Genomic DNA, 27,992 nt, shown 5'->3' on the forward strand with positions numbered 1-27,992 from the left:
CGGCCCGCCCTCCCTCCCCCTGCGCACCCGGCTCCGGGTCCCCGGCCTGGCGGCTGCGGCGTCTCCTACCGGCGGCGGCGGCGGCGGCGCGAGCGGCCATGGAGGCGGGCGCCGGGGCCGGCGCCACGGGCTGGAGCTGCCCGGGCCCAGGTCAGAGCCGCCCCTCCCTCACCTCTCCGCCGCCACTCCTTCCTCTTCTCCATCTCTCCTCCCTCCAGACCCCCTCATTCTCCCCCCCCCACCCTCCCTCCGCTGCTCCCACCTTTCCGTCCCGTCTTCCTCCCTCCATCCTGCCCCACACCCCGGGCCCGGTCTCCATCTTTCCGGGTTGGGTCTTCCCCACACCGGTCGCATCCTCCCCCGGCGGTCCTTCGCCCCGAACCGTCTCTACCCCGTCTGTCTAGCCCTGGGGGCCCCAGACCCTACGCCCACTCCGGCCCGAAGGCTTGGAGCGCAGGGCGAGGTTGGTGTGGACGAGGTCCAGGGGGAGAATGGACAGGAGGGGAGCGGCTCCGGCCCAGAACCCCTTGCCATACGCCACTCCCCACCCGCCGCATCACCTCGTTCCCCTTCCACGCACCACCTCACCCTTTCAGCCTCACCTTCCCTGGCCCTTGCCCTCGCTTTCATCCTTGCCGGTCTCCTCCCTGTCCCCTCCCCGCTAAAGAGACACACACCCTTTCCGTGCTGGGAAAGGAGCCTGGAGCAGGGGATGCTGCGAGGGTTGGGCAGCGCAGGGCGGGGTCCCCTCAGGCCCCGCTCGAGGGGCGGCTGAGGGAGGAGAGTCGCAGCCTGGGCAGAGTGAGCCAAGCACTTCCACCGGGATTTAAAAAAAAAGTCCAGGGCTCCAGAGGGCTGGAAGGCACGTCCCCCTCTCTCTCCCGGGCACACCAGCCCCCCCTAGCAGCCCACCGCACCTCCTCTCTCCCTGCTCACAGGACCCACAGTGACCACTTTAGGCTCCTATGAGGCGTCTGAGGGTTGTGAAAGGAAGAAAAGCCAACGCTGGGGGTCCCTGGAGCGGCGGGGGATGCAAGCAATGGAGGGTGAGTTTTCCCCATAAAAGCTTGGTTTCTCTCCCCTCAGCCAGTTGCCCTTCCCTCCTCCTTACCCCATCTGGTCCCTAGAACTCCCAGCCAGGACAGAGCCCTTTCTCTAGCTCACCTGAGCCCCCTCTACCCTTTAGGTCTGAGTTCTACCCCTCCTCAGCGCTCAGGCTTTGAGGGAGGTTCTGGGCACATCCCTTTGGGGCCCTAATCACCAGCTAACCAGGTTGTGTGTCCTGGGGGAGCTGCCAGACAGAGAAAGAGGCCTCGTTGGACAGAGCTTTGAAGCAGCCTTTCAGCAGGGGGTTTGTTCTCACTGCCACCCGACCCAGATCCCAAGCTGTCTCATATTTTTGAAAAGCAGGGAAGTGAGCATGTGAAGTGAGCATTCTCTTTCTGGTGCCACCACCACTAACTTTGAATGTAAGCCTTTTGGCTTTGATTCTCTAGGATCTCTTCCGGCCTGAAAGAATTGCCCGGGAGGGGGCTGGTGGGAAGGCCAACCCTCCAACACTCACATAGACCCACCACACCCCTGTGACTTGGCAGTTGCTGCCAACACCAGGCCCCTGAGAGGATGCTGGTCTGCTTCCTGGGACTTCTTGTGAAGTGTCCCCAGGTCCATGTGCACACTGTGTGGGCAACCCTGCTCCCCTAAGGGGGACAGATGACACAGGCAAGGGGTCCCAGATGAACCTTGGGCTGCTACTCTGAGACCAGGGATTCAGAATTGTAAAACAAAGCAAATAATCAGTGTTCTGATAAAATGTTGCTATTTCAAGGAACTGCATTGCAGCAAAGGAGGGGGTACTCACCAACCAGAGGCTAGGGACCACTACACCCCAGTTTCTTGTGCATTAAAATGGTAGGCTTTCTTTTCTTTCTTTTTTTTTTTTTTTTAAGATTTTTATTTATTTATTTGACAGAGAGATCACAAGTAGGCAGAGAGGCAGGCATAGAGAATGGAGGAAGCAGGCTCCCGCCCAGCAGAGAGCCCAATGCAGGGCTCGATCCCAGGACTGAGATCATGACCTGAGCCAAAGGCAGAGGCTTAACTCACTGAGCCACCCAGGTGCCTTGGTAGGCTCTCTTTTACACACAAGTACAACCTTGGACTTGAACCTGAAAACTGCCCTATGGTCAGCGTGGAGGGAGGGGCTTTATAAAACTCAGGGAAGGGTGAGGCCTCCTGACACTCTGCAGAGAAAAGGTGGACCTTGCAGAAAATTTCAAAAAGGCTACGTGAAAGAATACATTTGAAAGGGCCCCAGGGTTTGTCTGTTGAAATATTTAGAATCGTTTCATTCAGATGTTTTCTTTCTCTAACTACTGATAGGCAACCCTTTCTAATTATGGAAAGGCTAGTTTTTCCCAAGCCACCTGGATAATTTTTTAACTTTGGACAAACCTCGAACTGTGACCCTTGCCCCATTCAGCCTAAAGACATACCCAATGTCTGAATCCTTTCTTGAGTACTTGTCCCACTCCGTAGGGACCACCAGGACTGGAAGAAGCAGGTATCCTTGTGCAAGCTCCCATGGCTGCCTGCCCCCAGCTGCTCAGTTTGCCCGAAGGCAGTAATAGGAGGCCACCTGGTACAGTCCTGGTCCGGAAAGAGCCTGGGCCAGGTGGAGGCTGGGCGACCTTCCACCTGAGGACTCATCATGAGTGCAGGTCCTGCCCAGGGGCTCCTTGGGGGACACCAGGTGGCACTATTATACCATCCCTGCCCTGGGACCATGAGCTTTCCAGAGTTCCTTGAAGGACTCTGGAAAGGAAGTTGACTCTGAGCCCCTGGTGGGATGGGTTTCTCCTCCAGGGGAAGTGTTGCTCCCCGCTCTCTATGAGGAGGAAGAGGAAGAAGAGGAAGAAGAGGTGGAAGAAGAGGAAGAACAAGTGCAGAAAGGGGGCAGCGTGAGCTCCCTGTCCGTCAGCAAGCACCGGGGCCTGAGCCTCACAGAGACAGAGCTGGAAGAGCTGAGGGCTCAGGTGCTACAGCTGGTGGCAGAGCTGGAGGAGACCCGGGAGCTGGCAGGGCAGCATGAGGACGACTCCCTGGAGCTGCAGGGTGAGTGCCCGGGAGGGGGCCAGAGGGCCTGGGCTCCCCGGATCCCCGGATCACGCCTGCTTCCCCTCTCCCCACAGGGCTCCTGGAGGATGAACGGCTGGCCAGCGCCCAGCAGGCAGAGGTGTTCACCAAGCAGATCCAGCAGCTCCAAGGTAATTCCCAGCACTCGGGCTGGAGGGCAGGTGGCCATCCGAGTGCTTTTGTCCTGAGGGTTTGGCTGAAGCCTAGCAGACAAATATAAACTAATTCAGTCCTTTCTCCTCATTTTCCGCTTACTATTCTCACTTTCTTTTCCTCTCTCCATTCTCTTCTCTACCTAATAGCCGCTCTTCCTTGCATCACTGCCTGACTCTTCTGCCCTCCCCTGCCCTTTCTTGCCCTCCTATTTCACATCTTCTCTCTCTGGCTGACAAGCTCCCTTTTCTCTCCTCCAGCTTCCTCCCTTCACACCTATATCCCTTTCCCTTTGTTCTGGGGGTGGGGGCAGGTAATTAGGGCTGAATACCAAACCAGACTACTTTTCCCTGTCCCTACAAGGACACCATGGGAAGAGCAATGAGCCAAGGAGAGGGGACTGAAGGGGACTCTGCATCTTTTAAGGGAAGCAGATGAGAACTTGCTCCCTAGGACCAAGCTTATGGCCCCAAATCCCTTTCTTCTAACGCCCACATCCCTTTGTCTCTGGAAAGCAGCAAGGCAGGTGTCCCACATTCCACTGCACCACCAAAAAAAGAGGCAGCTTTTGTTGCTTCCATGGTCTTCCAGAAGGTTTAGGGGAACTGCCCTAGAAAACAGCAGGGACTCTCCCAGGAGAACTGAGATGAAACCAAAAGAGAAATATAAATGGAGAAAAAAGGAAGGCTGGGAACCAGGCCTGGAGAGGAACAAGCAAAGGTGTAGGAAGGGGAGGAAAAGAGAAGGGAAAGATATAAGGCAAGGTAGATGCAGGAGAAGTAGACAATGAATGAGAAGAGGGTGAAGGAGAGAAATGGCTGGAGATGTGTTGTAGCTGGGAAAACTGTGAGCATTGGTCTCGGATCACCTAGATTCTTGGGTCCAACTCTGCCACGTAACAAGCTTTAGGATCTTCAGCAAGTCACTTTTTCTTTTTCTTAAAGATTTTATTTATTCATTTTATAGACAGAGATCACAAGTAGGCAGAGAGAGAGGGGGAAGCAGGTTCCCCACTGAGCAGAGAGCCCGATGCGGGGCTCGATCCCAGGACCCTGGGATCATGTCCTGAGCCGAAGGCAGAGGCTTTAACCCACTGAGCCACCCAGGCGCCCCCAGCAAGTCAATTTTATCTTTCTGAGACTCAGTTCCTTATCTGTACAATGGTGCTAACTTATTTATCATTCATTTATTGAGTGCCTATATACTTGGAGGACAACCTATGAATAAGACAGACCAGATCCCTGCCTTAATGAAGAGTACATTTTAATGGGGAGAGGCAGAAAATAAACAACATAAGTTCAGGTGGCAATAAATGCTATGAAGACAACATAACAATATGATATAGAGCGATGGAGTGAGATGGGAAATTTTTTTTAAGGGGGCATTTAGAAAAGCCCTCTTTGAGAAGGTGACATTTGAGCTAATAAGACTTGAATAATGAGAAGGATCTGAGGGAAGAGCATACCAGGCGGAAGGAACAGCAACTGCAGAAGCTCAGAGGCAGGAATGAGCTTCATGTGTTTGAAGGACGGAACAAAAGCCATTGTGGCTGAAGCAGAGTGCATGTGAAGGACCCTGGTAAGAGAGAGTTCTGAGAAGCAGACTGAGGCCAGATTACAAATGGCCTTACAGGCCGGCTGGGAGGTTTGGTTTTTATTCTAAGTATAGTAAAAAAAAAAACATGGGAGGGTCTTACATTGAAGGTGAAGCCCTCCAGACTTCTGATGAAATGGATAAGGTGGAGGGTGGGGCAGGGGTGGGAATAGGAGAGACGTGAAAGATGACTTTGCCTTGAGAAACTGGATGGACAGTGCAGTCATTTATTGGGATGGGGAAGACTTGGCAAACAACAAGTTTGAGGGCTCAGGGAACCACTGGAGACATCTTTTTACATGTTGAGTTTGAAATGACTATTGACATCTAAATAAATATGTTATAAGGGAACAGTTGGATATATGAATCTAGAACAGGGGAGAAATCAGGGCTGGAGATAGACATTTGGGAGGCATTTGAATCCCTGAGAGATCACCATGAAATCACAGGGAGAGGTACAGGAAGAAGAGAAAAAGGCCCAGTCCCAGGGATATTCCAATATTTAAAGGTCCAGTAGAGGAGATAGGGACAAAAGAGACTGAGGTAGGAGGGACCGGCAGAAGCATTTCACACCCTGGCCACCACAAGGAGAAAGTGCTTCAAGGAGATAACAATCAATGTCAAAGTTGCTAAATCAAATAAGATGGCCATTGGATTTGGCAAGATGGAAGGCTCTGAGGTATTTCAGTGAAGACAGAAGCCTGATCGGATTGGGACTAAAGTGGAAAGGGGAGGAAAAATAGAGAAGGTGAGTATAGATCATTACAGTAGTCATATTTTGAAGACAAGCAGAGAAATTAGGGGAATGGAAATGAAGTCAAGGGAGAGTTTGTTGGGGGCGGCTTTAAGATAGGACTCACTACACTAGATCATGTTTGTACGGTTGAAGGAAACTATCCAGTAGAGCGGAAAAAGACCTTCGCTTGGGGAAGGGACATCCCTTACAAAGAGGAGGGAAGTCCGTAGAGAGGCAGGTAGGCAACTACTTGGGAAAACAAATTCTGGAGCGACTCCTTACTCAGTAGGGTTGTTTCTATTGAGCCTCAAGCAAGCTAGGGGCTACAGGGCTGGTGAAGACGCCCCCAAGCCCCACCCCGCGGGAGGAAACAGAGACCGCCCTTGCGCACGCGCGTTGCCCGTTTCCGCCAAGAGGGGGCGCGCGCGGCCTCAGAGGTAGCTGGTGTTGACAGGCCGTTCCGGCCGCCACAGCCCCGCGGGGGCCGGGACCGGCCGGCGGCGGGGGGGCCCCCCAGGGAGACCGCTTGCAGGGGGGCCGACGAGATGGAGGCCATAACCAGTGAGTAAGAACCCGCTTCTCTGTCCCACAACCCATCTCCCGAGCCCTCGGCTTCGACCCGACGGACCCATACCCCCTGTCAACCGGCGCTGGGTCTTCGGAATCCCGGTCCAGCCTTCCCAACTCCCGGCCAGGGTCCGCCCCGCCCAGTTTTCGACAAGCCCCTCCCCCTCGGTCCTGCAAGCCCCGCCTCTCCACCCTGGGCGGGCCCTGCCCCTTTGCGCTATGAATTATGAGCTCGCTTGGGGGCGGAAGACTTTCCTCCATTATCCAGTGGCTCTGAGAAAGCCGTTTTTATAGGGCCAGACCTTAGAGGGGAACCTAAGGGAAGTTAGAACCCTAACAAACGAGGATATAGTAGGGAAGTGAAGTACATAACCATGTTTGGTTACCATTTGATGAGCCTACATCACACAGCTGAAAAGCTGTGAACTCAAAATACAATTTAGGGGCCAGTACTTACCACAGGCAGCTCATGGGAGCGATGAGGCTCCGTGATTTCTAAGCTTCCAGACTGAACAGATGAGAAAAGTCTGTGTAAATTTTTTTAGTCGGGAAATTTTTGGAAAGACTCAGTGCATCAGTAAAATACTGTACATGAGTTTCGGTCTTCAACGTAGAAGCACTTAATACTTTGTTTGCAGTAGCCCAAGGTGTTGCTTTGGTGCCAGAATCTACTTTTTTTTTTTTTAAAGATTTTATTTATTTATTTGACAGCCAGAGATGACAAGCAGGCAGAGAGGCAGGCGGGGGGGGGGGGGAGGCGGGGCGGGGGGGGGGCGAGCAGGCTCCCTGCTGAGCAGAGAGCCCAATGTGGGGCTCAATCACAGGACCCTGGGATCATGACCTGAGCCGAAGGCAGAGGCTTTAACCCACTGAGCCACCCAGGCGCACCCAGAATCTACTTTTCTACCTCACCTTACTACATGGAGTCCCTCCATTCCCTTCTTAGATATTCCTTTTATTCCATAGCGGATGAAGCTATACTTTGTTGATGGGGTAGAGAGACTAGAGAGCCAGTAGTTTCCAAATAATAAGTCTGCCTTTAACTTTCTGCCTCTAGAACATGGTAGATGCGTTTGCTTATCTTCTTGACCATCCCAACCCCTGGGCTTTGCAGGTGAGCTGCGGTCTCTGCGAGAGGAGATTTCCCTGTTAGAGCGTGAGAAAGAAAGTGAACTTAAGGAAATAGAACAGGAGTTGCACTTGGCCCAGACTGAGATCCATAATCTGCGGCAAGCAGCAGAGGATTCCGCAACCGAACATGAGAGTGACATAGCATCCCTGCAGGAGGATCTCTGCCGGATGCAGAATGAACTCGATGACATGGAGCGCATTCGGGGAGAGTATGAAATGGAGATCACCTCCCTCCGTGCAGAAATGGAAATGAAGAGCTCTGATCCATCCAATAGTTTAAATCTTTCTGATTACTCTGAGATGCAAGGTATGAGAGGGCAAGCCTTTTTCCTGGTCTATCAGTAGAGCCAAGCAGAGGGAGTTTGTCTCCAAGAAGATGGTGGAAGGTGGTCTTAGATCATGAATTGGGAACCTCTAGAGAAAACCTCCAGGTTGAATTCAAGACTATAAGGGAGGAAAACGTACCCAGATGTCTCATAACCAGTCGGTGGTATAAGAAATAGCACTGTGGAGATGTACCCTGAGAATTTTTCTCAGAGAGCCATTGATGTGTTGATTTGACTGTGGGAAAGCCCTTCCTAAAAAAGTCTCCAGTTCCGGGATGGGAGGGTAAGGGACTGGTCACCTAGGGAGCCTCCTACTGCTCTGGCATGGTAGTTTGCCTGGCCCATGTGTTTTTTTGGTGGTGGGGGGGGCCCTCCAGTCCTCCTTCCAGGTCCCAAAATGCTAATGCTTAGGCTCCTTGAGCCCTCTCCAACGTAGAAGCTTTAGGGAGCAGCAAATCAGAGCACAAGACAGCTGGAGAGGAAGACAGGTTATTTCCAGTAATACATGAGATACTAAAAAGCTTAGAGCTCTGCTTTCAGACAGTGAGTCTCCCAACTAGTTGCTAGGATTCATGACATCAGAGAGTCTGCCTTTATTCTGAGGCTAGATTTATGATCTGGGTATAATGGAAGGCCCTGTATTAGGCCAGGTCAAGCAGAGGCAATCAACCAGGAATCAAAGAACTGCAAGTTTTCCCAGCTGTAACAAGCTTCTCAGAAGAACCTTTGGACTGGTGGTGCCAGGAGAGTGAGGCCAGCACAGTGGGAAAGCTCGGGTTGAAGTTAAACAGACCTGCGTTCAGAATCTCAGTTGTGCTAATTAGCGGGATGAACTTGGCCTGGTTATTATCTCTCTGAAACTTAGTTTCTATATCTGTAAAAATTGGTTAATAAAACTTTACAGCCAAAGGGGATCCTGGAACAGGAAGGGGCCTTAGGGAAAATGGGAGAGAAATCTGAATAAAATGTTGAGTTTAGTTAACAGTAATGTATGAATGTTGATTCCTGAATTGTGACAAATGTACTTATGGTAAGATGTTAACAATCGGGGAAACTAGTTGAGAGCCCTCCTGGGGACTTTTGCACTATCTTTGTGAATCTAAAGTTATAAATTAAAAGTTCATTTTAAAAAAAGAGAAAGAAAACCTAACAAGGCTATTTTCAGGATTAAATGAAATGCCTGGTATGTTGAAGTACTCACAGACTAACTCAATGTGAGGCTGAAACCATCAAGTCTAATGCTTAGCACATGGTTGGCTTGTATTAAAGATTAGTTTCCTTCCTTCCATGATAATCTGCAGTATTCCAAGAACTTTTGATTGGAATAAAGAGGGAACATTAGACATGAATTTCAGGGTGTTGAATCTTACAGCAGATAAGATAGGCCTTGTGTTCTAATTGGAGCAAGTTAACGTTCTTTAAATATCAGTAGAATTGGTATTCTAAGAGAAATAATTCTTTTTTTTTTTTTTAAGATTTTATTTATTTGAGGGGCACCTGGGTGGCTCAGTTGGTTGAGCGTCTGCCTTCGGCTTGGGTCATGATCAAACCCCACATCGGCTCTCTGCTCCGTGGAGAGCCTGCCTCTCCCTCTCCTCCGCTTGCTGCTCTGCCTGGTTGTGCGCTCAATCTCTCTCTCTCTGTCAAATAAACTAATACAATCTTTAAAAAAAAGGAAAAAAGCAACTTTTTTAAAAAAAGATTTTATTTATTTGAGAGAAGGAGAGAACACAAGCAGGGGGAGCTCCTGCTGAGCAAGGAGCCCGATTCGGGGCTTGATCCCAGGACCCTGGGATCATGACCTGAGCCAAAGGCAGGTGCTTAACTGACTGAGCCACCCAGGCTCCCCTAAGATAAATAATTTCTTAATCAGGAAAAAACATAAATAGGGGTGTTTATATGATTGCAGCTTTATTTTTTTTTTTAAGATTTTATTTACTTATTGGAGAAAGAGAGCATGAGCAGGGGGAGGGGCAGAGGGAGAGGGACAAGTAGACTCCATACTGAGCAGGGAGCCCGATGCAGGGCTCGATCCCAAGACCCTGGTATCATCACCTGAGCTGAAGGCAGACGCTTAACCGACTGAGCCATCCAGGTGCCCATGATTGCAGCTTTAAAAAGTATTGGTACCTGGGGGCACCTGGGTGGCTCAGTGGGTTAAGCCTCTGCCTTCGGCTCGGGTCATGATCCCAGGGTCCTGGGATCGAGCCCCACATCGGGCTCTCTGCTCAGCGGGGAGCCTGCTTCTCCCTTCCTGTCTGTCTGCCTCTCTGCCTACTTGTGATTTCTCTCTCTGTCAAATAAAAAATTAAATAATTTAAAAAAAAAAAAGTATTGGTACCTGGTACTTAGGAACATGTGCTGGGGCATTTCAACGAGATCTGTGCTGATGATTGAGGATGATATGTGGGTCTGGTTGGGATGGGCTCTTCTGTCAGCAGATAAAAGATCATTAGAATTCTTGACCACATGCCGGCTAGTGTATTTGGTGCGGTGATAAAGTAAGTAAAAGGATGTTTGAGATGCCGGTGTGGTCTCCAGAGGGCCAGGACTGGCATTGTGACATCTGGCAGTTCACATCTCTCAGCTCTTGTACTAAAAGCGTAATGGGAAGGTAATCATAAACAGTTCAATGGAAAGTTAAACTACGATAACCCAGAAACTCAGTGAAAACCTTCACAAGCTCCTAAAATCTCAAGACTCTGCCTTGGTTGAGGTTTTGAAGATGGGCACACAGGGCAGATCTTCTAGGCAGATGAAAAGAAGGGCAGCTACCTGAACGAGGACACAGACACAGAGCAGTGTGTAATTTTGGGGCCTTGTCTTCCAAGCCGCTGCACGTGGTGTCTCTTCTGTCTTTAGGAAAAGAGAAGCTATTCAGCCTTCTGCGGTCCGATTTTTATGCAGGCAAATTAGGGGCTGATTACCAGTGCTTATTCCCTGGGATCTCACATGTCTCTATTTGTCCCCTGCAGAAGAGCTGCAGCAACTGCGGGAACGCTACCGCTTCCTGAACGAGGAGTACCGGGCCCTGCAGGAGAGCAACAGTAGCCTCACGGGGCAGCTTGCGGATCTGGAGAGTGAGAGGTACAGTCAGCAGGACTCCATTTTGGGCTTGTCTCTTGAGTAGAACTAGTGAAGGCAGATGTCAGGCTAACGAATGTCCCTCTGCTCCTAGACAGCGGTCCTTTCCATGGTATTACTCAAAGGGTACAGATGCCACCTACAAGCAGGCATGGAGATCCAACTGTCTCAGGACTGGGGTGCTAAAATGTCGTTTTCTTCCATTCTAGGGATTGAGGTTTGGTTTGTTCTGCCCTAGAGTTGATCAGAAGTGGTTCCTTCGTTACCTAGACAGCCTGGATTCAGTCTAACGGTGTAGGGCCTCCAGATTAGAGCTGGCTCGACACAAGGCCCAGCCTTGAGCCCAAGTAGACTAACACTCTTAGGTCTCCCAGAGTCAAACATGCCTTGATTGAGGTGCTGGGACCTTTTTCTTCACCTTCTCAGTATGTTTATTTGGGAGATAAACCACAGTAGAAGGCTCTTTACCATCTTTGCCTAAAATAAAGACATCGGGACCAAGCACACTTAGCAGGTGATGCCAGGCAGAGCCCTTACTCAAACATGGCTCTGGGGTTCTGGATCACAGGACACGAAGAGCAACAGAAAAGTGGCTGGAGTCCCACATGCTAAAGGATATGATGTCAGCAGAGTCTCAGACTTCAGAAGTGGATTTTCTAGAACCTGATCCTGAAACCCAGTTGTTGCGACAACAGCTTCTGGGAGCTGAAGAGCAGATGCACGACATGCAGAACAAGGTAGGGGAAGGCAGGCATCTTGGTGGTCTCTCTTTTACCCTCTCCTGGCCCGTGGTAGAAATGCCTGCTTAGACACAGGGCTGACAAAGGGGGCATGTACTGTGGCAGGCGGTAGTACTCTGGGGTCTCACTTGCTTCCCTGATGTGAATATTCCAGTGAAACAAAGGTCATATTCTCTCCAAGCTATTCTTTGCCTCCCCCCCAAGCCTATTCTCAAAGAGCATGTGGCACCTGTCCTCAGTCAGCCTTTCCGTTCCGTCTCCTGCGCAGTGTAAGGAGCTGTGTTGTGAGTTGCAAGAACTACAGCATCATCGTCGGACCAGTGAGGAGGAGCAGCGGCGGCTGCAGAGGGAGCTCAAGTGCGCACAGAACGAGGTGCTCCGGTTTCAGACTTCCCACAATGCCACACAGGTAACCATGGCCAGGGGACGGGCGTCTGGGGAGGGCAGAAGGGCCTCCGTGGAGTCACGGCTTCAGGGAAGGATGGACACAGGGCAAGGCTATGCTCTGCTGACTCTTGCCCTTGACCGAGGGTACAGTCTGCTGGAGACCAGCTGGAGAAGTCACGTAGCGCTGCATTCTAGAGATGGTAGTCATTATCAAGTGTCTGCCTCACAGAACAAACCTGACCATAGACCTGTGGGAGCTCCTCAAGATGTCTGCGTCTGGAAAGGACCCAAACTGGTCTGTGGAGGGGTCTGCTGTTTCTCGAGAGTAACTGTTCTGCCCACATCCTCCCACCACAGAACGAGGAGCTGAAGACCAGACTCTGTGCCCTGCAGAAAAAGTATGATGCTAGCCAGGATGAGCAGAATGAGCTCTTGAAGGTGCAGCTCCAGCTTCAGTCTGAGCTCCGGCAGCTCAAAGTCTTGAAATCCACATGCGTAGAAAGCCCAAGTGAGAAGGTAACAACAAAAGGAGGTGAGGGGCAACCGAGGTGCTAAGAGGTTTTGGGGAAGGTGGCCCAGAGTGGAGTTAGACTAAGGGCGGCTGCCAGCCGGGCCGCACCCCCGACAGGGGCCTCCGGCCTCCAGCGAGTGCTGCGCCGGACGAGAGGACAGCCGGTAAGCCAGGGGCAGGGAGAAGGCAGGCCTTAGACTGGCCGTGTCCGAGCGGGGCTCGGGCGGAAGAGCGAGCGGGTTGCTGACCCCCGAGGTGCTGCCCGCGGCGGGCCCGCTGCGCCCACTGCCACAGCCCCCTCCACCGCAGGAGTTACTCTGCCGGCTCCAGAAGCTGCAGCTCCAGTACCAGCACATCACGTGCGAGAAGGATAAGCTGCTGGAGGTGCAGCGCCAGCTGTGCGGGGACCTGCGCTACCATGAGGCCGAGGTACAGCGCCTCAAGGACATCGTGGCCTCCTTCCAGGAGAGCAGTGAGAAGGTAAAAGAAGCTCCAGGTGAGGGAGAATGTAGCCAGATGGAATCTTCTGTGAGAGCAATAGGACAGAGGAGGGGGCTTCGGAGGAGTTCTGTGGTCCAGTCCTTGGTGCGGGGGACAAAGAGGTACCTAACGGAAAGGTGATCTCAGAGAGTCATGACACTCTCCACTTCCTTTGATTTTAGATCAGAAACTCAGCCTATAAAAAGGTAGCTCTCTTTCTTCCCCACCTGCCTGAAAAGGAAACCCCAGAAGGTCCCTGTGTAGAGCCTGTTAGGGTCCATCTCTGGAACCCCCAGTGGGATGAAATTGGGACCAGAAAGGACCAAGCAGATCCCTTAGTCCCCGTCTGAGAGGAGAGAGTGCAGCTGCAAGGGCTCCTGGGATGATGGCGGGGCCTGCCTCCCCTACCCCAGAACGCAGAGATGCACGCCCAGCTTCAGGAGATGAAGCGGCTGTACCAGACCAGCAAGGAGGAGCTGGAGCGGCAGAAGTACATGTATGATCAGCTCGAGCAGGACCTCCTGCTCTGCCAGCAGGAGCTGAAGGAGCTCAAGACCACCACACCCATCCCAGAGGACAAGGGGAAGTGTGCTAATAAGGTAATTGTACTTAAGAGAGGTTGAGATCTCCTGGGTTCTTCCTCTGGAGAGAGGAGGTGTGAGGGCAAAAGGTGAAGTCATCCAGCGGAGGGGCTTGATGAGCTCCCTGTCCAGTCACAGCTGAGTGTGCCAGTCAGGAAACGGAAGCAGAGTCCCACCGTTAGCTGTTAACTTGTTTTTTTTTTTTTAATTTTATTTATTTATTTGACAGACAGAGATCACAAGTAGGCAGAGAGGCAGGCAGAGAGACAGGAGGAAGCAGGCTCCCTGCTAAGCAGAGAGCCCAATGCGGGGCTCGATCCCAGGACCCTGGGATCATGACCTGAGCCGAAGGCACAGGTTTTAATCCACTGAGCCACCCAGGCGCCCCTAGCTGTTAACTTTTAAACAGTTCGCCTTGATCTTGACTTTGGGCCCAAGCCACAGCTTAGTAGGATCAGTACAGCCGGATCCAGTCTGAACACCTGAAGATTTTGCACTTGATTCCATGTGTGTAGACATTCATTATCCTTCATTATAATGAAGGATTTCATTATTACAACCGTAGTGATATCTTGTCATTTGTGGAGAAAGACATACAAAAAAGTCCACATATACAGCTTTTCTCATTAGACCTAGAAAGAGAAGGTCCAGTTTTCTCAGGCAGTTGCAGATGCTCTTGTCAGATGACGTGGTCTTGTGCCCTGAGTGCTGATTGGATGTTCAAAGGACCTAGGTGCTTCGAGGGTTTACTCTGTGACTTCAGAGGAGCGAATTTCTCTAAACTTGAGTTTTACCCTTTTTAAATTGAACGGAATACTATTTTCTTCGTACTTGGCTTGTAGTAATAAATCCTGGTAGTGATAAGTAAGGCCTTCCTTATTCATTTTCTTTTTTTCCGTAGTGTGTAAAATGCAAGCCATTATAAGTTACCTTGTGTTGAGCACTTTCAGCTCCTGATCACTGATAGGAAATGAAGGTGTTGAAACATGATGGAAAAAAGGCACAAGATTCTCAAAAGATGGTGGAACAAGTCACCTTCTGCCAGAATACTCAGTGGCTCCTCCTGCAGCAGGCTGTGTCCCTGGGGAAGGGCCTCTGGAAGACCCAGAATGGGGAGGTTGTTTCCACCACTCCCAACAGCCCACCTGCCTTTCTACACCCAGGCTCACATTTCCTTCTGTCCCCGCTCAGTTTAGAGGCCAGAGTGTCGGGGGCTTTGCTCATGCCCTGCGCTCCTAGTAAAGGCAGCTGTGGAGCAGGAGAAGCAGGCTGACACGGAGCCAGCTTTTCCCCTTGTCCTAAAAACAGCATTGAGATGAGTTTGATAGTAGAAGGTCTGAGTTCTTGGAATCATGGGATAATTTAGTCTTCTCAACACAAATTCAGCAATGGCCCATATTCTTCTGGAGATTTAAAAAGACGATTATGAAAACAAAAATGGGAACAGATCAGGTGATGTTTTTATTGGTAAGGAGTATAATTAGGTATAAAACCAGTTGGGGATGATGACAGCGACAGGAACTAGAATTCCCAGCAGGGCCAGAGAATGATGTGTATCACAGGGAAGGGCCAAAAGGGCAGGAAAGTGGGGTCATGAGAAGGGAGGGGTGTTGGTAACACTCCCTTCACAGGGCTCTCGGAAGGGACCAGTAGATGAAATCTGCAGCACAGCCAGACGGTCCTGAGCAGCCTGCTGGGGTTTCCCAAGTTCGGTTTCTAAACCTGTATGGGTGCAGCGTCGCTTGGGATGGTCAGTCCAAGGGGACTGTACAGGGAGGGAGCCCCGGTGAACCACAAGGGCCAGGAGGGCACAGGAGGGCTCTGCCCGCTGGAGGGGGCGGAGCAGCGGTTCACCGAGTGACCGCCCCTCCGCGCCCACCCTGCCCACAGTGTGACGCCCTGCTGACCAGACTGACAGAGTTGCAGGAGGAGTACAAGGCCAGCCAGAAGGAGATGGGGCAGCTGCAGAGGGAGCAGTGCGAGCTCCTAGAGGATCAGAGGAGGATGCAGGAGGAGCAGGGGCAGCTGCAAGAAGAGCTGCACAGGCTCTCGTTCCCACTGCCCAAAGCTGGGCTCCTCCCGAAGGTAACCCTGGTCGGGGAGCCGTGGCTAACTATCGAGAAGCTGCTTGGAGAAGCTTCTGAGGTGTGACTACACCTGGGAGAAAGAACAGGGTGGGGACTGAACCCTCTCTTTGCTGCATCAGCCCCTCCTTGTCACCAGTCTCTTTAAACCAAAAAGTTCAGTATAGCTGGTTAGTGTTTTAAGTCTTAAAATACATAGTATAGTCTGGAATCTGTCCAGCATTTTCTCTCTAGGTATTTAGTCCCTCTGGAGAAAATATACTTAGAGAGAACTTTGTAAACTACAGGATACCTGCAAACACATGAGATCGTGGCTACTCACCTAGCGGTTCTCCATAAAAGACTGCTCCCCCTCTGTAACCCTGTCCCAGATGGCCATTCAGAGCCGACCCAGAGACTGCTAAGGGAAGGGTCCCCAGAGGAAGGAGGTACGGTCTTCCCCTGTAGCTACCACAGTTCCTGCCCGCTTCCTTCCCACTCCACTTCGCAGAGTCAGGAGCTCCTTACAAAGTTACAAGACCTGTGTGAACTTCAGCTGCTCTACCAGGGTATGCAGGAAGAGCAGAAAAAACTGGTGCAGAATCAAGAAAGCGTGCTCAAAGAACAGTCAGCTCTGCACGAAGAGCTGCATTTTTTCAAAACGTCTCGTTTCCGGGATGTGTTGGAGAATCCCAATGATTCCAAATCACCTAAGTCCTCCAGGTGTGATCACGACAAGGTAACAGAGCAAGAGTCAGGGAGACGCTTCTGGGGCCAACAGCATGGGAGGGCATAGGGCTCCATGGACGGGTCAGAGTTAGGAAGGTCTGTCCGACCAAGAGTAAGGATGAGACTTAGCCCCCTTCTTCAGCCATGACCACCCATGGGCTCATGAAGATGTGGCTTTAGCTATGGCCTGAGGCCCTCAGTCAGATACACACCCAGCTGAAGCTCTGTGAACACTGAGAACCAGGCTGACTCAGGAATCTAATCACCTCATGATTTGATGCCTCTTCAACATCATTTTCCAGATTTATACTATCAACTTAGTGTTTGTCTGGATTCCTTGAGACCGACTGTAGGCATGTCATCCTTTTCTCATGAGCTGGTTGATAATTGAGTAGTACACTTTCAGCCATCAGAATCTATAACCTTTTGGTGTTCTATCTGAGACAGATCTGGGGCCGTTCGTTTCCAAGGGAAGAATTCCTAGCCTGTGGCATTCCTGCTACTGGCCACACTGTCTTCATTGGAACTTTGGTGGCAGTAACAGCCAGGTCAAGGGTGTTAGACTAGAGAATCCATGCATTGCAAGCACCAGGAAGGGGTCATGCCCCTGAGGTCACACTGATAGAGATTTCCCCATAAGTCTGGAGCTGGGGGATGCATTTGGTCTGAGGTCTCAGGGTAGGCAAGGAAGAGCAGCTACACAGTTTCAATTTAAGGCTAGCCCTATTCACTCAAATATTAGCCTGGATAGGGAAAACCAGGGAATTGCAGAAGTCCAAACTGAGACTTGGTCAGATTCCAGGAGCCTCAGATTTCAGCCTGGATAACACAGAGACCAGGAACCAGGTATAACTATTTCCTTAACCGATCAGATCTCATCCTGGGCATCAGCAGCCAAGAAACCAGGCCCAGAAGCCCTGGGAAACATGCCCAGAGGCCAGATTCAGAATTGGGGCAGGAGGTACAGGAACTCATAGTGAGACCTTAATTCCAGGTCCACATCTTCTGAGGGAGGCATTCTTGTAGGCTCACAAGGCCAGGGCTGATTTTAGAATTGGGGGCAAGGCAAGGGCCTGAGCCCCAAGGTCAGGATAATGGGTATGGCCTGACTGTGAAGAGAGTAGGGTGGGGAGCCAGAGTGTTATTGATACTCTTCCAGCTCTGCTGCAAGGAGAGAGGGACGTACCACAGTTTAGAAACCAGCAGAAATGGGAGCCTGGAAATTGCACATTATCTTTTCTGAGTGGATTTTCCCCCGTGAGCAAGTGACTGACACGTGCCAGTAGCTGCAGGCAATTAAAGACCTAGGCTCTGGGGAGACTGGGGTGTAGGTGTGCAGGTGTCTGAAGCGGGCTCTCACACATCCACCCCAGGAGGGGTGTGTCAAGAAGGACGGCAATGTCTGGAGTAATGGTAATGTCTCCCCACCCACCCCCGGCAGTCCAAGCTGATCATCGTCCAGATGCAGGCTCTGCAGGTGCTCTACGAGGGCACACAGACTGAGCAGGAGCTGCTGCAGCAGGAGCAGGGCAGGCTCCTCGAGGAGCGGAAGAGGCTGCAGGCCGACCTGCAGCTCTGCCTGGAAGAAATGCAGCTGCTCCAGGTCCAGTCCCCCTCCAGCAGAATGAGCCTGGAGAAGAACTATGGCAGCGTGGCCTCCAGCAGCGAGAACTATCGCAAGAGTTACGGGAGCAGCATCGAGGAGAACGAGAGCTATCATAAGAGCTATGGTAGCACCCAGGCCAGCAGTGAGAGCTTTCTCAAGAGCTATAACAGCAGCAGCAGTGCCCAGGAGAGCAGTGAGAAGAATTACGGCAGCAGAAGCAGCAGCGTCATCTACAAGAAGAGTTACGGCAGCACCACTAGCTCGGACACGGGTCACAAGAGTTACTACAGTAGCAGCACCGATAGTGAACCCAACGAGCCTGAAGACATGGAGGTAAAAGTAGCCAGTTGAGAGGTCAGACAGGGAGAGAGAAGCCTCCCGTCTTACTAAGAGATAAGTCACCAGGGAAGGGTTCGAGAAGTGAGGAGGGCGGCAGGGTCAGAGCCAAGCTGGGTCACCGGCAATGGATGAGGCACCCCATCTGTCTAACACGGAGATGCTCCCATCACAGCGATGGTGCTTTACGGGAACAAATGCAGAATTAGCCCTGGGGCGGCTTCAGATCCTTGCCGCATTGTTCCGTACCCAGGATGGGGCCTAGCGAAGCGAGTGGGCCGGAGGGCAGGTCCTTCTCCCCGTGGTCATTACTCCTCCGCCCTCCGCAGCGCTGTGAAGACATGGTCGCCAAGGTGGTGATCAAGCTGCAGGGCGTGCAGGCCATGTACCAGCTCAGCCAGGGGGAACACGACCGGCTACGAGACCGGATGCAAAAGCTGGTGGACAGGCAGAAAGAGCTGAAGGAAGAGCTGGCTGCCTGTGAAAAGGAATTCAAGGAATGCATGGAAAGTCTTGAGAAGCCCGCTGCCTCCCCCAACGACAAGGACAAGAACGAGGTAACTGCTATCTGGGAGGCAAGGTTTCTTCTAGGAGTCTCTAGAGCCAGAGCAGGCCACAGGCCCTGGCCATTTCAGGGAAGCTGAGGAAGTAGGGCCGAGAGCCCGCTGCCTGCTCTGTGTCATTGCTGCCTTCCTGGTCAGAGCAGGGGCGGAATCCTGGGGGGCCGGGCGCCCTGCCGTAGCCCTGATGGGCGTTGCTCAGGTGCTCGCTGTGCTCAGGTGTACTCGTCAGCAGGACTCCGAATAATTTTTCTCTTTTACCTTTTGCCACTTCTCTCTTTGGCTGTGTCCCAGAGCACTTCTACAGAGATGTATTTTTTCACCTTTAGTTATTTTGGGTGTACTTGCCTCTTCAACTGGACTGTAAGTACCTCGAGGGCAGAGCCTCACCTCCTTTCGGATCCCTTATGACAATGCCAAGAAGGGTGCTCTGCACCCGTGAGGGATGGGACAGAAGGCATGCTTTCTGCCCAGGAGCAGTCCACAGTCCAGCGGAACTCACTGCGTGCACGGGAGAGTTCGGACCACAGTCAGTCTGAGGGCTTCGGTTGCTTAGTATTGTTACCTACCAGGGAGACTGTGATGCCGGGAGTCAGGGAAGACAAAACCAGAAATTAGGGAGCAGGGTTGGAATTTGCCTCTGTTTCCAGGGTGAGATGCAGGCGCCCAGGCACAGTCTCAGGAGTGGACCGCACGTTTCCTCAGGTAGTTGCACCTGGCAGAGAAATAGCTTCGGCGAAGTAGGAGCTTCTGTTGGAAAGACGTCCAGACAGGTCCCAGTAAAAACGTAATTTAAATCATCCTTTTTTTGACCCCATTAGGTGTAAATCGTCAGCTACCTCACGTAGAAGCTATTTCTGAAACAGCTTTAGAGGCTTGTAGTATCCTACAGTTTAACGTTTCCTCTCTTGTCTACTCCCCCGTGGGCCTTAGCAGGGCAAACTGTGAGGCAGGGACCCAAGGGCAGGGCCTCGGCTGACCGGCCAGGCCGGGCTGGAGGTGACCGGCCGTCCGCCCCCTGCAGATCAAGGAGCTGCAGGCCAAGCTGCGGGAGCTGCAGCTGCAGTACCAGGAGAGCATGGACGAGCAGGGGCGGCTTCTGGCCGTGCAGGAGCAGCTGGAGGGCCAGCTGCAGTGCTGCCAGGAAGAGCTCCGCCAGCTCAAGGAGAAGAAGTCCTCCATTGCCAGAGAAACCAGGGGGAAAAGTGGCAACGAGAATATGAACAAAAATGCCAACGGGGTTAAAAATAAAAAGGTGACCAAACCAAGCCTGGCTGGTTCTGAGGGCAGCTGTGAGAACGAAAAGGTGAGTGATAACCTTAGGAGCCTGATAAGCAGAAAGGCAGAGGAGATCTTAGGGAGAAAAATCATCACCACCACCATCCCGGCCAGATGAGGTATTTGTAGAGAAGCTTCTGGTCTCTTTCCTGTATTAGAATAGTTCCCTCTTGGTAGCAATTCCATACACCCTTTTCCTATGAAGTTAAGGGGAGTGGAACACAGACCACTCATACCTGGGAGCACAGCCCCAAAGGACCACAGCCCCCAGGATGGACGACGGCTCCCACAAGCTCAGCCCCATCTCCTGGGGCCCCTTTTCTTCCTGGGTTACATGCCCAAGAGGGGGGCCAAATGGATGAAGAGAAGGAACGTATTCGAAGCAATGGCATACTCAGATGTAAGAAGTGAGGAGGAGAAGGGAAAAGTAGGAGTCGCCATCGCCCTGCAGGGGTCAGAGGCGGTGGTTGAGGGGCAGAGCCCAAGATTGTAGCTCTGGTGACTGTCCGAAATGGCCAGTGGCCAGACGGCCATGTGGGTCCAGAGAGCCGGGCATGACTGCCCTCCAGACGCTGCACAGGGAGAGACGCAGTGCCGCCTGCGCACCGTGCCAGGCTGGGGACCCGGGCGCTCTTGAGCTAGCCCAGCTTTGTCACGAGGGTAGGCATCTTTGCAATGACCGCAGCCCCCATCCTGCCCTGCCTCCACCCACAGAGTCTGGAGGTGGTGTTGTACTACAAGGCCAGCCACACGGATTTAGATGGTCTACTACGAGAGGAAGTAGAGGAGGAAAAGGAGGAGGAAATCAAAGAGGACACGAAGCAGGACTCCTGCAATGAACTGGTTTCTGTGCCGTCAGAGCCTACGGAGATGAGGTCCCCAAAAACTGAGGAGGGCTGTTACGAAGAGTCCCAAGAGCAGGAGGGCAAGGAAGAAGACCGCAAAGATGAGAGCGACAACGACGCTTGCCCCGAAGCTTCAGAGGGAAACAACCCCCTCAAGCTTTCTGAGAGCAAAAAGGTAACCGCAGTCGAAGGCTGGATCGAGTGGGAAGTGGGCTCTGGGCCTCAGGTGCCCTGGTGTGGCGGGGTGACCCAGCCCGAGGACGGATTTCTGCAGGAGCGTCCAGGCCCACCGGCCCTGAGGCCCGCCGGCCCTGAGGCCCTGCGCTTGGGGAGAGTGGAGATGGAGCCGGGAGCGCTGGAAGTGGGCCCTCCATGGCCGGTGGTGGGCTGAGAGCACCTTGCTGTGGACCCATCTCAGAGACCACCTTTTCTGGGAGCCAGGGTGGGGCCGTTGCAGTCCTGCCTCCTTTCGCCTCCAGTCGCCCTCGTTCCTTCCATCAGGAGGTTCTTCGCCCCTCACTTGGTGCTGCACTCAGGAGCCCACCATGTGAGGCCCGCTTCAGTCTCTTGGCCAGCCTGTGTCAGTCACTCGGGCCTGCTTCCTGGAGCCGCCCTGCTAGGTTGACCTTTGTCGGCTGTTAGGAGTGTGGGGAGGCAGGTGTGGCTCAGGGTTCTGTGGATTACAGGGCATGGTGGGGGGCTGTCCGAAGTAATAGAATGTTTTAGTCTGCACAGCAGGGGCATGGGCCAGTCTGGGGAGAGCAGCCAGAGCCCTAACCCTTTAGCTGCTGGATCTGAGAGGTTGGGATGGGAGTATTCTGGGTAACGTACCAACCGTACAGAAGTATGTCTATATTTTAACTACTGGTACATCCGAATTCCTGCACTAGTTGAGGTTGTCTGGGGGCTCTGATTCCCTGAAGAGTGAGTACTTCCTGAATCTCAGTTTATGATACAGGCTCTTTGCGTCTCTCTAAACACAGGGGAAGAAAATAAGTCTCTTGTGGTGGGACATCCCAGTCAGCTCTGAGGCTATCTGGAATTTTCCAGCAGCTCAGTCTGCGGCAGTGGCTAAGGATCTAGTGTGCAGTTCTCTGTTAACCTTGTGGCAGAGGACCATTACTTAGGACGTAAAAAGTAGGAGCAATCGCAGCCTCTTCCCCAGTGCTCTATTTCTTCGAATTCATCATATTTCACCACAGCTGGTTCAGAGCCTCTGCGATCTCCTTGCCTTGGGTGCCACATCTCTAAACGCCAGGTGGATCCTTGTACCTCAAAGTCAAGCGCATTCCTTGTGTCTACACATGGAGGCATCCCTTTGCCTCCTCGAGTCCTGCATCTTTTGCGGGCCGCTCTAATGGTGTACGTTACTGCGTGCGAATTCGCTTTCTCTCTGGAAGACCGTTGCGGTCGAAGAACTAGCACTTCTCTACTGTCAGCCTGTTCTAGTGCATTTTGTCTCAACAACAGCATTAGACTCCTCGGGGATCGTAGGGACCAGGGCCCAGGACGGGAGATTTGGTAGAGAGCCGCCAGAGCATGTGGGCTAATGGAGAGACAGGTGGCCAGGCAGGAGACTGAGTGACCCAGGAGAAGTACACGTCCTCCTTATCCGGAGAGCCCAGCTTCACTCTCGGAGCTTCCCTTTTTCAGAGTTGCTGACCTGTAAGAACAGTATAGTACAGATCACCCCTGCTTGACAAGATGTGCGAGGGGTGTGGCAAGCCAGGAGACTGGCCCCACCACCTGGTTTGGCCCTGAGCAGCTGCTTAACCCATTCAGGTCTGCATTCTCCACAGGCTGCCAGTGGGAAGATCCAGGCCTGGGCGCAGAGGAGAGATACGGCTGCCCTCACTGCCTGTTGTTTAACCTCTTGATCTCTTTCTCTTTTCCCTTTGTTTTCTCATCTTCATTATCCGTTGGACTCATGTGTTGCTGTCTTTTTATACCACCCCCCCATCTCCTGGCCTCTCCTTGTGCTTCCTTCTCATTTGATATGTTGCAGCCATCCCCTGCCCCCGAGCCCCCCATCTTCTCCTTGCCTCTTGTAGGCCTGGTGGTCATATCGGCTTTGCTCTGGTGCTGGTGGGCCGAGACGTCGTCCTAACACAGGTACTGGTATCGAGTCCTCTCCTTCCGAGGGGTAGAGGGAGGGTGCAGGTTGCCCTGGCCTCTCCTCTTTCCCCCTTTCTCTCACTTGCTTACTTCTTGCTTTTAGCATTTGACAACAGGATACTCAGGGCTGAGGTTTAGCCTTGGTTTCCCCTTGGGCTACTGCAGAGCCCATAGCACCTCTGAGCACATCTTCCTAACATATAGTGAGTTAGAATGTATACTGCTGACAGGGTTTGAGTTTCTGTCCTGTGGCTGGGAAAACTTTGGATGATCCCAGCACTGTTGCTACTTTGAAAAATGCCTGATCGCTTCTGATGAGCTGATGTCTGTCTGTGAGGCTGCCTGAGTGCTCTTTGTCTTTGTTTGGCCCCAGAACCAAGCTCTCACTACCATCACCACCCAGGATGGCAAAACAAGGCATCGCTGCCTCCCCCGTTGGTTGAGAGAGGAATTCTGGAGTGCTGTGACCCAACCGCAACGCTAACCCCTGCCCAGGGGCTGTGTCCGAGGGCAGGCTCAGTTTGTCCTCCAGACGTGGTGAAAATGGAACAGGGACCACTACCATGTTGTGTTCTTCCTACTGAGAAGTTCTCTGGTGTGGGACTTCTGGTCTTCAGAAAAATCAGAACCAGAATGCCAGGAAATATTTTCCAGTTCTCTGTTTATCCCTTTTGGGTCCAGACTCTATTGTAATTGCCTTCCCAAGCCAGGCTTTCTGGACAGAATGTGGTACTGGGGAAAAGAAGGAGATGCAAGTATTCTCAGGGCACCAAGGCTGACATATTCTGGGCACCTTCCATTTGGCCTCGGTCCATGTAATCTGGTCTGTCAACAGGATACCAAATTTAGGAGGCAGAATGTGGTCTTAGGGCCCAAGATAGAGCCCTAGGGTTCTTCCACCTGTCTTTGGAACCCATAAACTATTCCCTCCTGGCCTGTTCTGGCTCCTTTCTCCTGCTCCCCTGCCCCCTGCCACCACTTCCCTCCCTCCCTTCTCACCCCTGCAAATGGAGTGCAGCTGGCTTAATGCACAGGTTGGGGCAGCGGCTGATGCGTATGTTGGTAGCACTCACCAGACTCCTTTTCTCCTTCCTTCTCCTGTTTTCCCCTCTTCATCCTTTCTCCTCTTGAAGGCGGTCCACTTACTCCCCAAAACAGTCTGACTCCTTAGGGATAGGGTCCTTCCCTATACCTCTTCTTACCCGGTCTGCATCCAGATTTCTCAGTCCCTAGAGGAGGAGACCCAAAGCATTAAGCCGTAAGCTTTCTGCTCCTCAGCCAAGCCCACGCAGAGTGACAGAAGGAGCTCCAGGGTCAGGGTGCTCTTGGGAAGCCTGGCTGTGCCCCACTCTGCAACTCCCAGTCCAGGAGCTAAGGCAGCGTAGCGTGTAGGAAGCGTGGCTGACAGGTGAGAACCTGGCCCCGTCTGTCTCTGCCTCTTACCGCTTAGTCCCAGTGGGCAAAATGCGGAACGGGAACATTAATTTCTTCAAATGACAGCAAAGAATGGTAAAACCTCTGCCTTCCTCACATGAGGATCACAGGAGTTCATGTTTATGAAAGTGCTTCATAAATGATCAAACACCTCATAAACGATTTAGAAAGCCTATACTTACATTCTACATACTACGCGCCTGGCACTGTTCTAATCGCCCTACATATATTAACTAGTTTAATCTTTGAAGAACCCAACGAGGTGGCTTTTGTTATTTTATATGTAATAAAGCTAAGGCATGGCAAGGTCAGGTCATACTGCCAGTGAATCGTGAATTGGATTCTAAGGACTAATGTTAGCAACAACTAAAATTCCAGCCTTGCTTCCCCCTCGCTGTCTCTCCTCAGTTGGAGCAGCTTTCCATGGTTGCTTCCACGTGATTAGGAAGACTCCACACTTCTCTTCAGACGGTCTCCAGTGGCATCGGCTCTCTTGACAACTAATGTCACGTTAACTCACTGCATGTATTGTTTATAAGGCCCCTTTGTGTATCGCATATGCTAAGTATCCTCTCCCCATTCTCTCCCTGCACTTGACTTTTTGGATCTGAGGCAGAATTTTTTTTTTCATTCCTATTAGGTATACTAACATGTGGAGCTTGGGTTTGTTTTTTCTTCTTTTAATCTTGACCTTGTAGTTTCAAATTATGCATTTCCCTTCCTGCTCCACATCCTCCTCAAGGGTGACCAGCCTACCTTCATATGTTCATGTGCATTTTTTTTTTAAGTTTTATTTATTTAAGTGATCTCTCCACCCACCTAGGACTTGAACTCACCACCCTGAGATCAGGAGTCACATGTTCTTCCAACGTAGCCAGCCAGGTACCCTGTTCATGCACATTAAAGATGAGGGCCTAGCCTCTGGGGTGTTGTCTCTCCAGGCTCTCTTTTATCCAGCTCACTAGTCCTCTAACAAACGGTCACACAGCAGCCTGTGCTGGGACCATACTCTTAATTCCTCTCCTTCTCTCCAAGGAGATCATGGAAGATCTGTCAGATATCTTGATAAAATCCAAAAACCTTTCTTTTATCTGTCAACTTAGTAACCTAGTCTGAAAGGAAAGCCTGATGTGATTTACACCTTTGGGACCAGCCCTCCACTCAGCCAGTCTGGAACTTGCCTCTGACTGGTATAATGGGTACCAGTTCACATTTATGGGTCTAACTCTGACCCTTTTTTAAAAAAAAAAAATTATTTTATTTATTTAAGGTGGGGTGCAGAGAGAGAAAGAGAATCCCAAGCAGGATCCATGCCCAATGCCAGGCTAGACCCTGAGATCATGACCTGAGCTGAAATCCAGAGTCAGATGCTTAACCCACTGAACCACACAGGCACCCTGCTTTGTCCTCCTTTAGGAACACCGGACTGACGTTTTCAGCAGTGTGCATTAGGACATACACATCTGAGTGTGTAAATGCTTTTTCTAGCTTCCTTTCCAGTTATTATATAAATTACTGTTTATCCACCTCCAGCATTATTTCGCTTTCCATTTCATTTGTGCTGCTCTTTTTAGTAACCCTTTCTACAAACATAGACTTCTTTGCTCTTTATAGAGGGGTTAAAATCCTCTTTTTAGTTACATTATTCTCTGAGCAAATGCCTTCTTAGCATCAGTACTCTGCTCTGCTCTTACCTAAAATCATCCTTCTGTTAGTATGCCATAGCTTACGACTCAACCCAAATCCCATCTTTCAAGTAATACAGTAACTAAAATAATAACAGGAACTATTTCCCCAAGTAGGTATTGCCCATGATTTCATGTTCCCTAAAGAATGCTGCTTTGTTGTCCCACAAGTCAGCAGGATTCGCTCTGGCCGGCAGTGTCTGGAGGCCTCAGCACACTGGCCCGTGCTCAGGAAGTCCGTCAGTACGGTGGTGCCCAGGGGTCTTTTAAGGCATCTGTCTCCCATGGCCGGCGACTGGCTTCCTTGAGTTTCCTCAAACCAACATCATTGTCCAAAAAAGGTTTGGGCTGCCCAAGAACCTCCTGTTTGTCTGCACTCCGTGGAGTGCTTTCTTTACTGCCCCCTCCGCCTTATCCTTTTGACGGAGTTTGTGGCTCCTACACGAAGCCAGTCAGGCTTTTCCCAAAGGCCCCAGTTGACCCTCTTTGTCTTGCCGTGGCGCTCGGTCCTTTCTCATCGCAACCATCGGATGCTGTTTGGTCTGCCTCCCGGACTGGCTCCTGCACTCAGGAACTGGTATTGTCATTCCACGGGGCGGGAGTACACGCAGCCACCTCCGGTGATACACCTGCGTTGTTCCGGGTACCTAGCTCCGCCAGAACTAAGACCACATTGACTCCAGTTTCCCAGGAGGTGAGAGAGACCAGACTATGAGGTCCCTGATGTCTCTCCAGTGCTGGTAGACAGGGCACTCTCTGGCTTAGGGAAGGGTTCCAAAGGCCAGGCACTCACCATTTGTCTTTGGTCCCCACAGAACATGTTTGGGATGTGGAAGCCTATGGTGTTCTTGGCTATTGCGGCTGTGGCTCTGTATGTGTTACCCAACATGCGACCGCAGGAGTCAGAGTTCTGCCTCATGGAGTGATGGCAGACCTGGGCCAGCCGAGGGGGCAGATCCCCAGTGGCCACTACCCTCAGCTTTGGGCAGGACACACTGTGCCAGAGCCCCCACCCCACCCATGTGTCCCATGTGTCCCCCATCTCCTTAGCCTCAGTCACCCAGGCTGGAAAGGTTATGGGGAGCTGCTGGCTGCCATCTCCTGCCTTGTATAAGAACCTGGGTTCTGTGTCATTAAATATCAACCTAATTACCTGAGACTCTGTGGCTTTTTCTTTGTTAAACACCTCAGAACACAACCAGGACAGAGCGGTTCCCCTTCCACCAGGGACCTCACGTGAGGATCTGGTTCCTAAATATTTCTCACCCTACAGATGACCTCAGGGATTGGGGGGTGGTCCTTGTGCTGCCAGCCGGATTGCAGACTCGCTGATCTGCACCCAGAGACCCTGTCTCCAGGGGCTCGTCCAGGCACAGGGATGGAATGAGCTGGGTGCTCTGTGTGAGGGGGGTCGAATGACTTGCCCCGGGGCCCATGCCCACACCCATCTGCAGTGAGAAGAGCACCCTGAGAAGATCTGCTTGCGAGCCTTCGTGGCTCGGTCCTCGTGACTCCCCATGGGATTCTCAGGATTTACTGATCATGCAGGGTCACACAGTGAAGAGGTGACACACGCAGCTTGAACTTGAAGAGGGCTTCGTGAAGGGACTCCGTACACAGGAAGAGTTAGGAGAACCAGCAAGGAATAGTGAAGTCCCCAGGGCACCAGACGCAGCGTCTCCCATCCTGGGCCCGAAGGGGGGTAGGGAGGAAGTAAGGCCTAGAGGCCTGGAAAGGGACCCCAGACCCACAGGGAGGGAGGTACAGCCCTTGTCAGGGCCTGACACCCTCTCTTCCCACCTGCCAGGTTCCTGTTGACACCTCTCACTGGCTAATCCCAGCTGGGAGCCAGAGAGCAGAGATGCCCAGGTGACGTCAAGTCAGTCTCCTGGAATTGAGAGCAGGGCAGAGGATGGA

The 27,992-nt window shown here is 51.9% G+C and overlaps 1 protein-coding gene across 7 annotated transcripts; it reads left to right on the plus strand.

Moving 5' to 3' along the window:
* Positions 1-98: 98 nt before the first annotated feature.
* CCDC136 (coiled-coil domain containing 136) lies at positions 99-27,231 on the plus strand (the record flags this gene model as incomplete). 7 transcript variants are annotated; one of them, XM_080818947.1, is made up of 18 exons in its annotated part: positions 99-150; positions 939-1,046; positions 2,866-3,114; positions 3,192-3,266; positions 7,299-7,622; positions 10,617-10,728; positions 11,294-11,462; positions 11,734-11,874; positions 12,210-12,368; positions 12,673-12,843; positions 13,257-13,442; positions 15,315-15,509; positions 15,999-16,226; positions 17,658-18,155; positions 18,488-18,715; positions 19,743-20,024; positions 20,711-21,016; positions 26,891-27,231. In XM_080818947.1, the coding sequence occupies 18 exons, from the start codon at positions 99-101 to the stop codon at positions 26,999-27,001; spliced, it is 3,594 nt and encodes a 1,197-aa protein (XP_080675073.1). The 7 variants fall into 7 exon arrangements, with proteins under 7 accessions (XP_080675073.1, XP_080675074.1, XP_080675075.1 ...); XM_080818948.1 differs by lacking the exons at positions 15,315-15,509; positions 15,999-16,226; positions 17,658-18,155; ... (2 more) ...; positions 20,711-21,016; positions 26,891-27,231 and adding an exon at positions 22,847-22,948; XM_080818949.1 differs by lacking the exons at positions 15,315-15,509; positions 15,999-16,226; positions 17,658-18,155; ... (2 more) ...; positions 20,711-21,016; positions 26,891-27,231 and adding an exon at positions 22,847-22,948 and having other exon boundaries at positions 7,299-7,589.
* Between the last annotated feature and the right edge of the window lie 761 nt (positions 27,232-27,992).

This window comes from Martes martes, assembly GCF_963455335.1.
Source record: "Martes martes genome assembly, chromosome: 11".
NCBI classification, from domain to species: Eukaryota; Metazoa; Chordata; class Mammalia; order Carnivora; family Mustelidae; genus Martes; species Martes martes.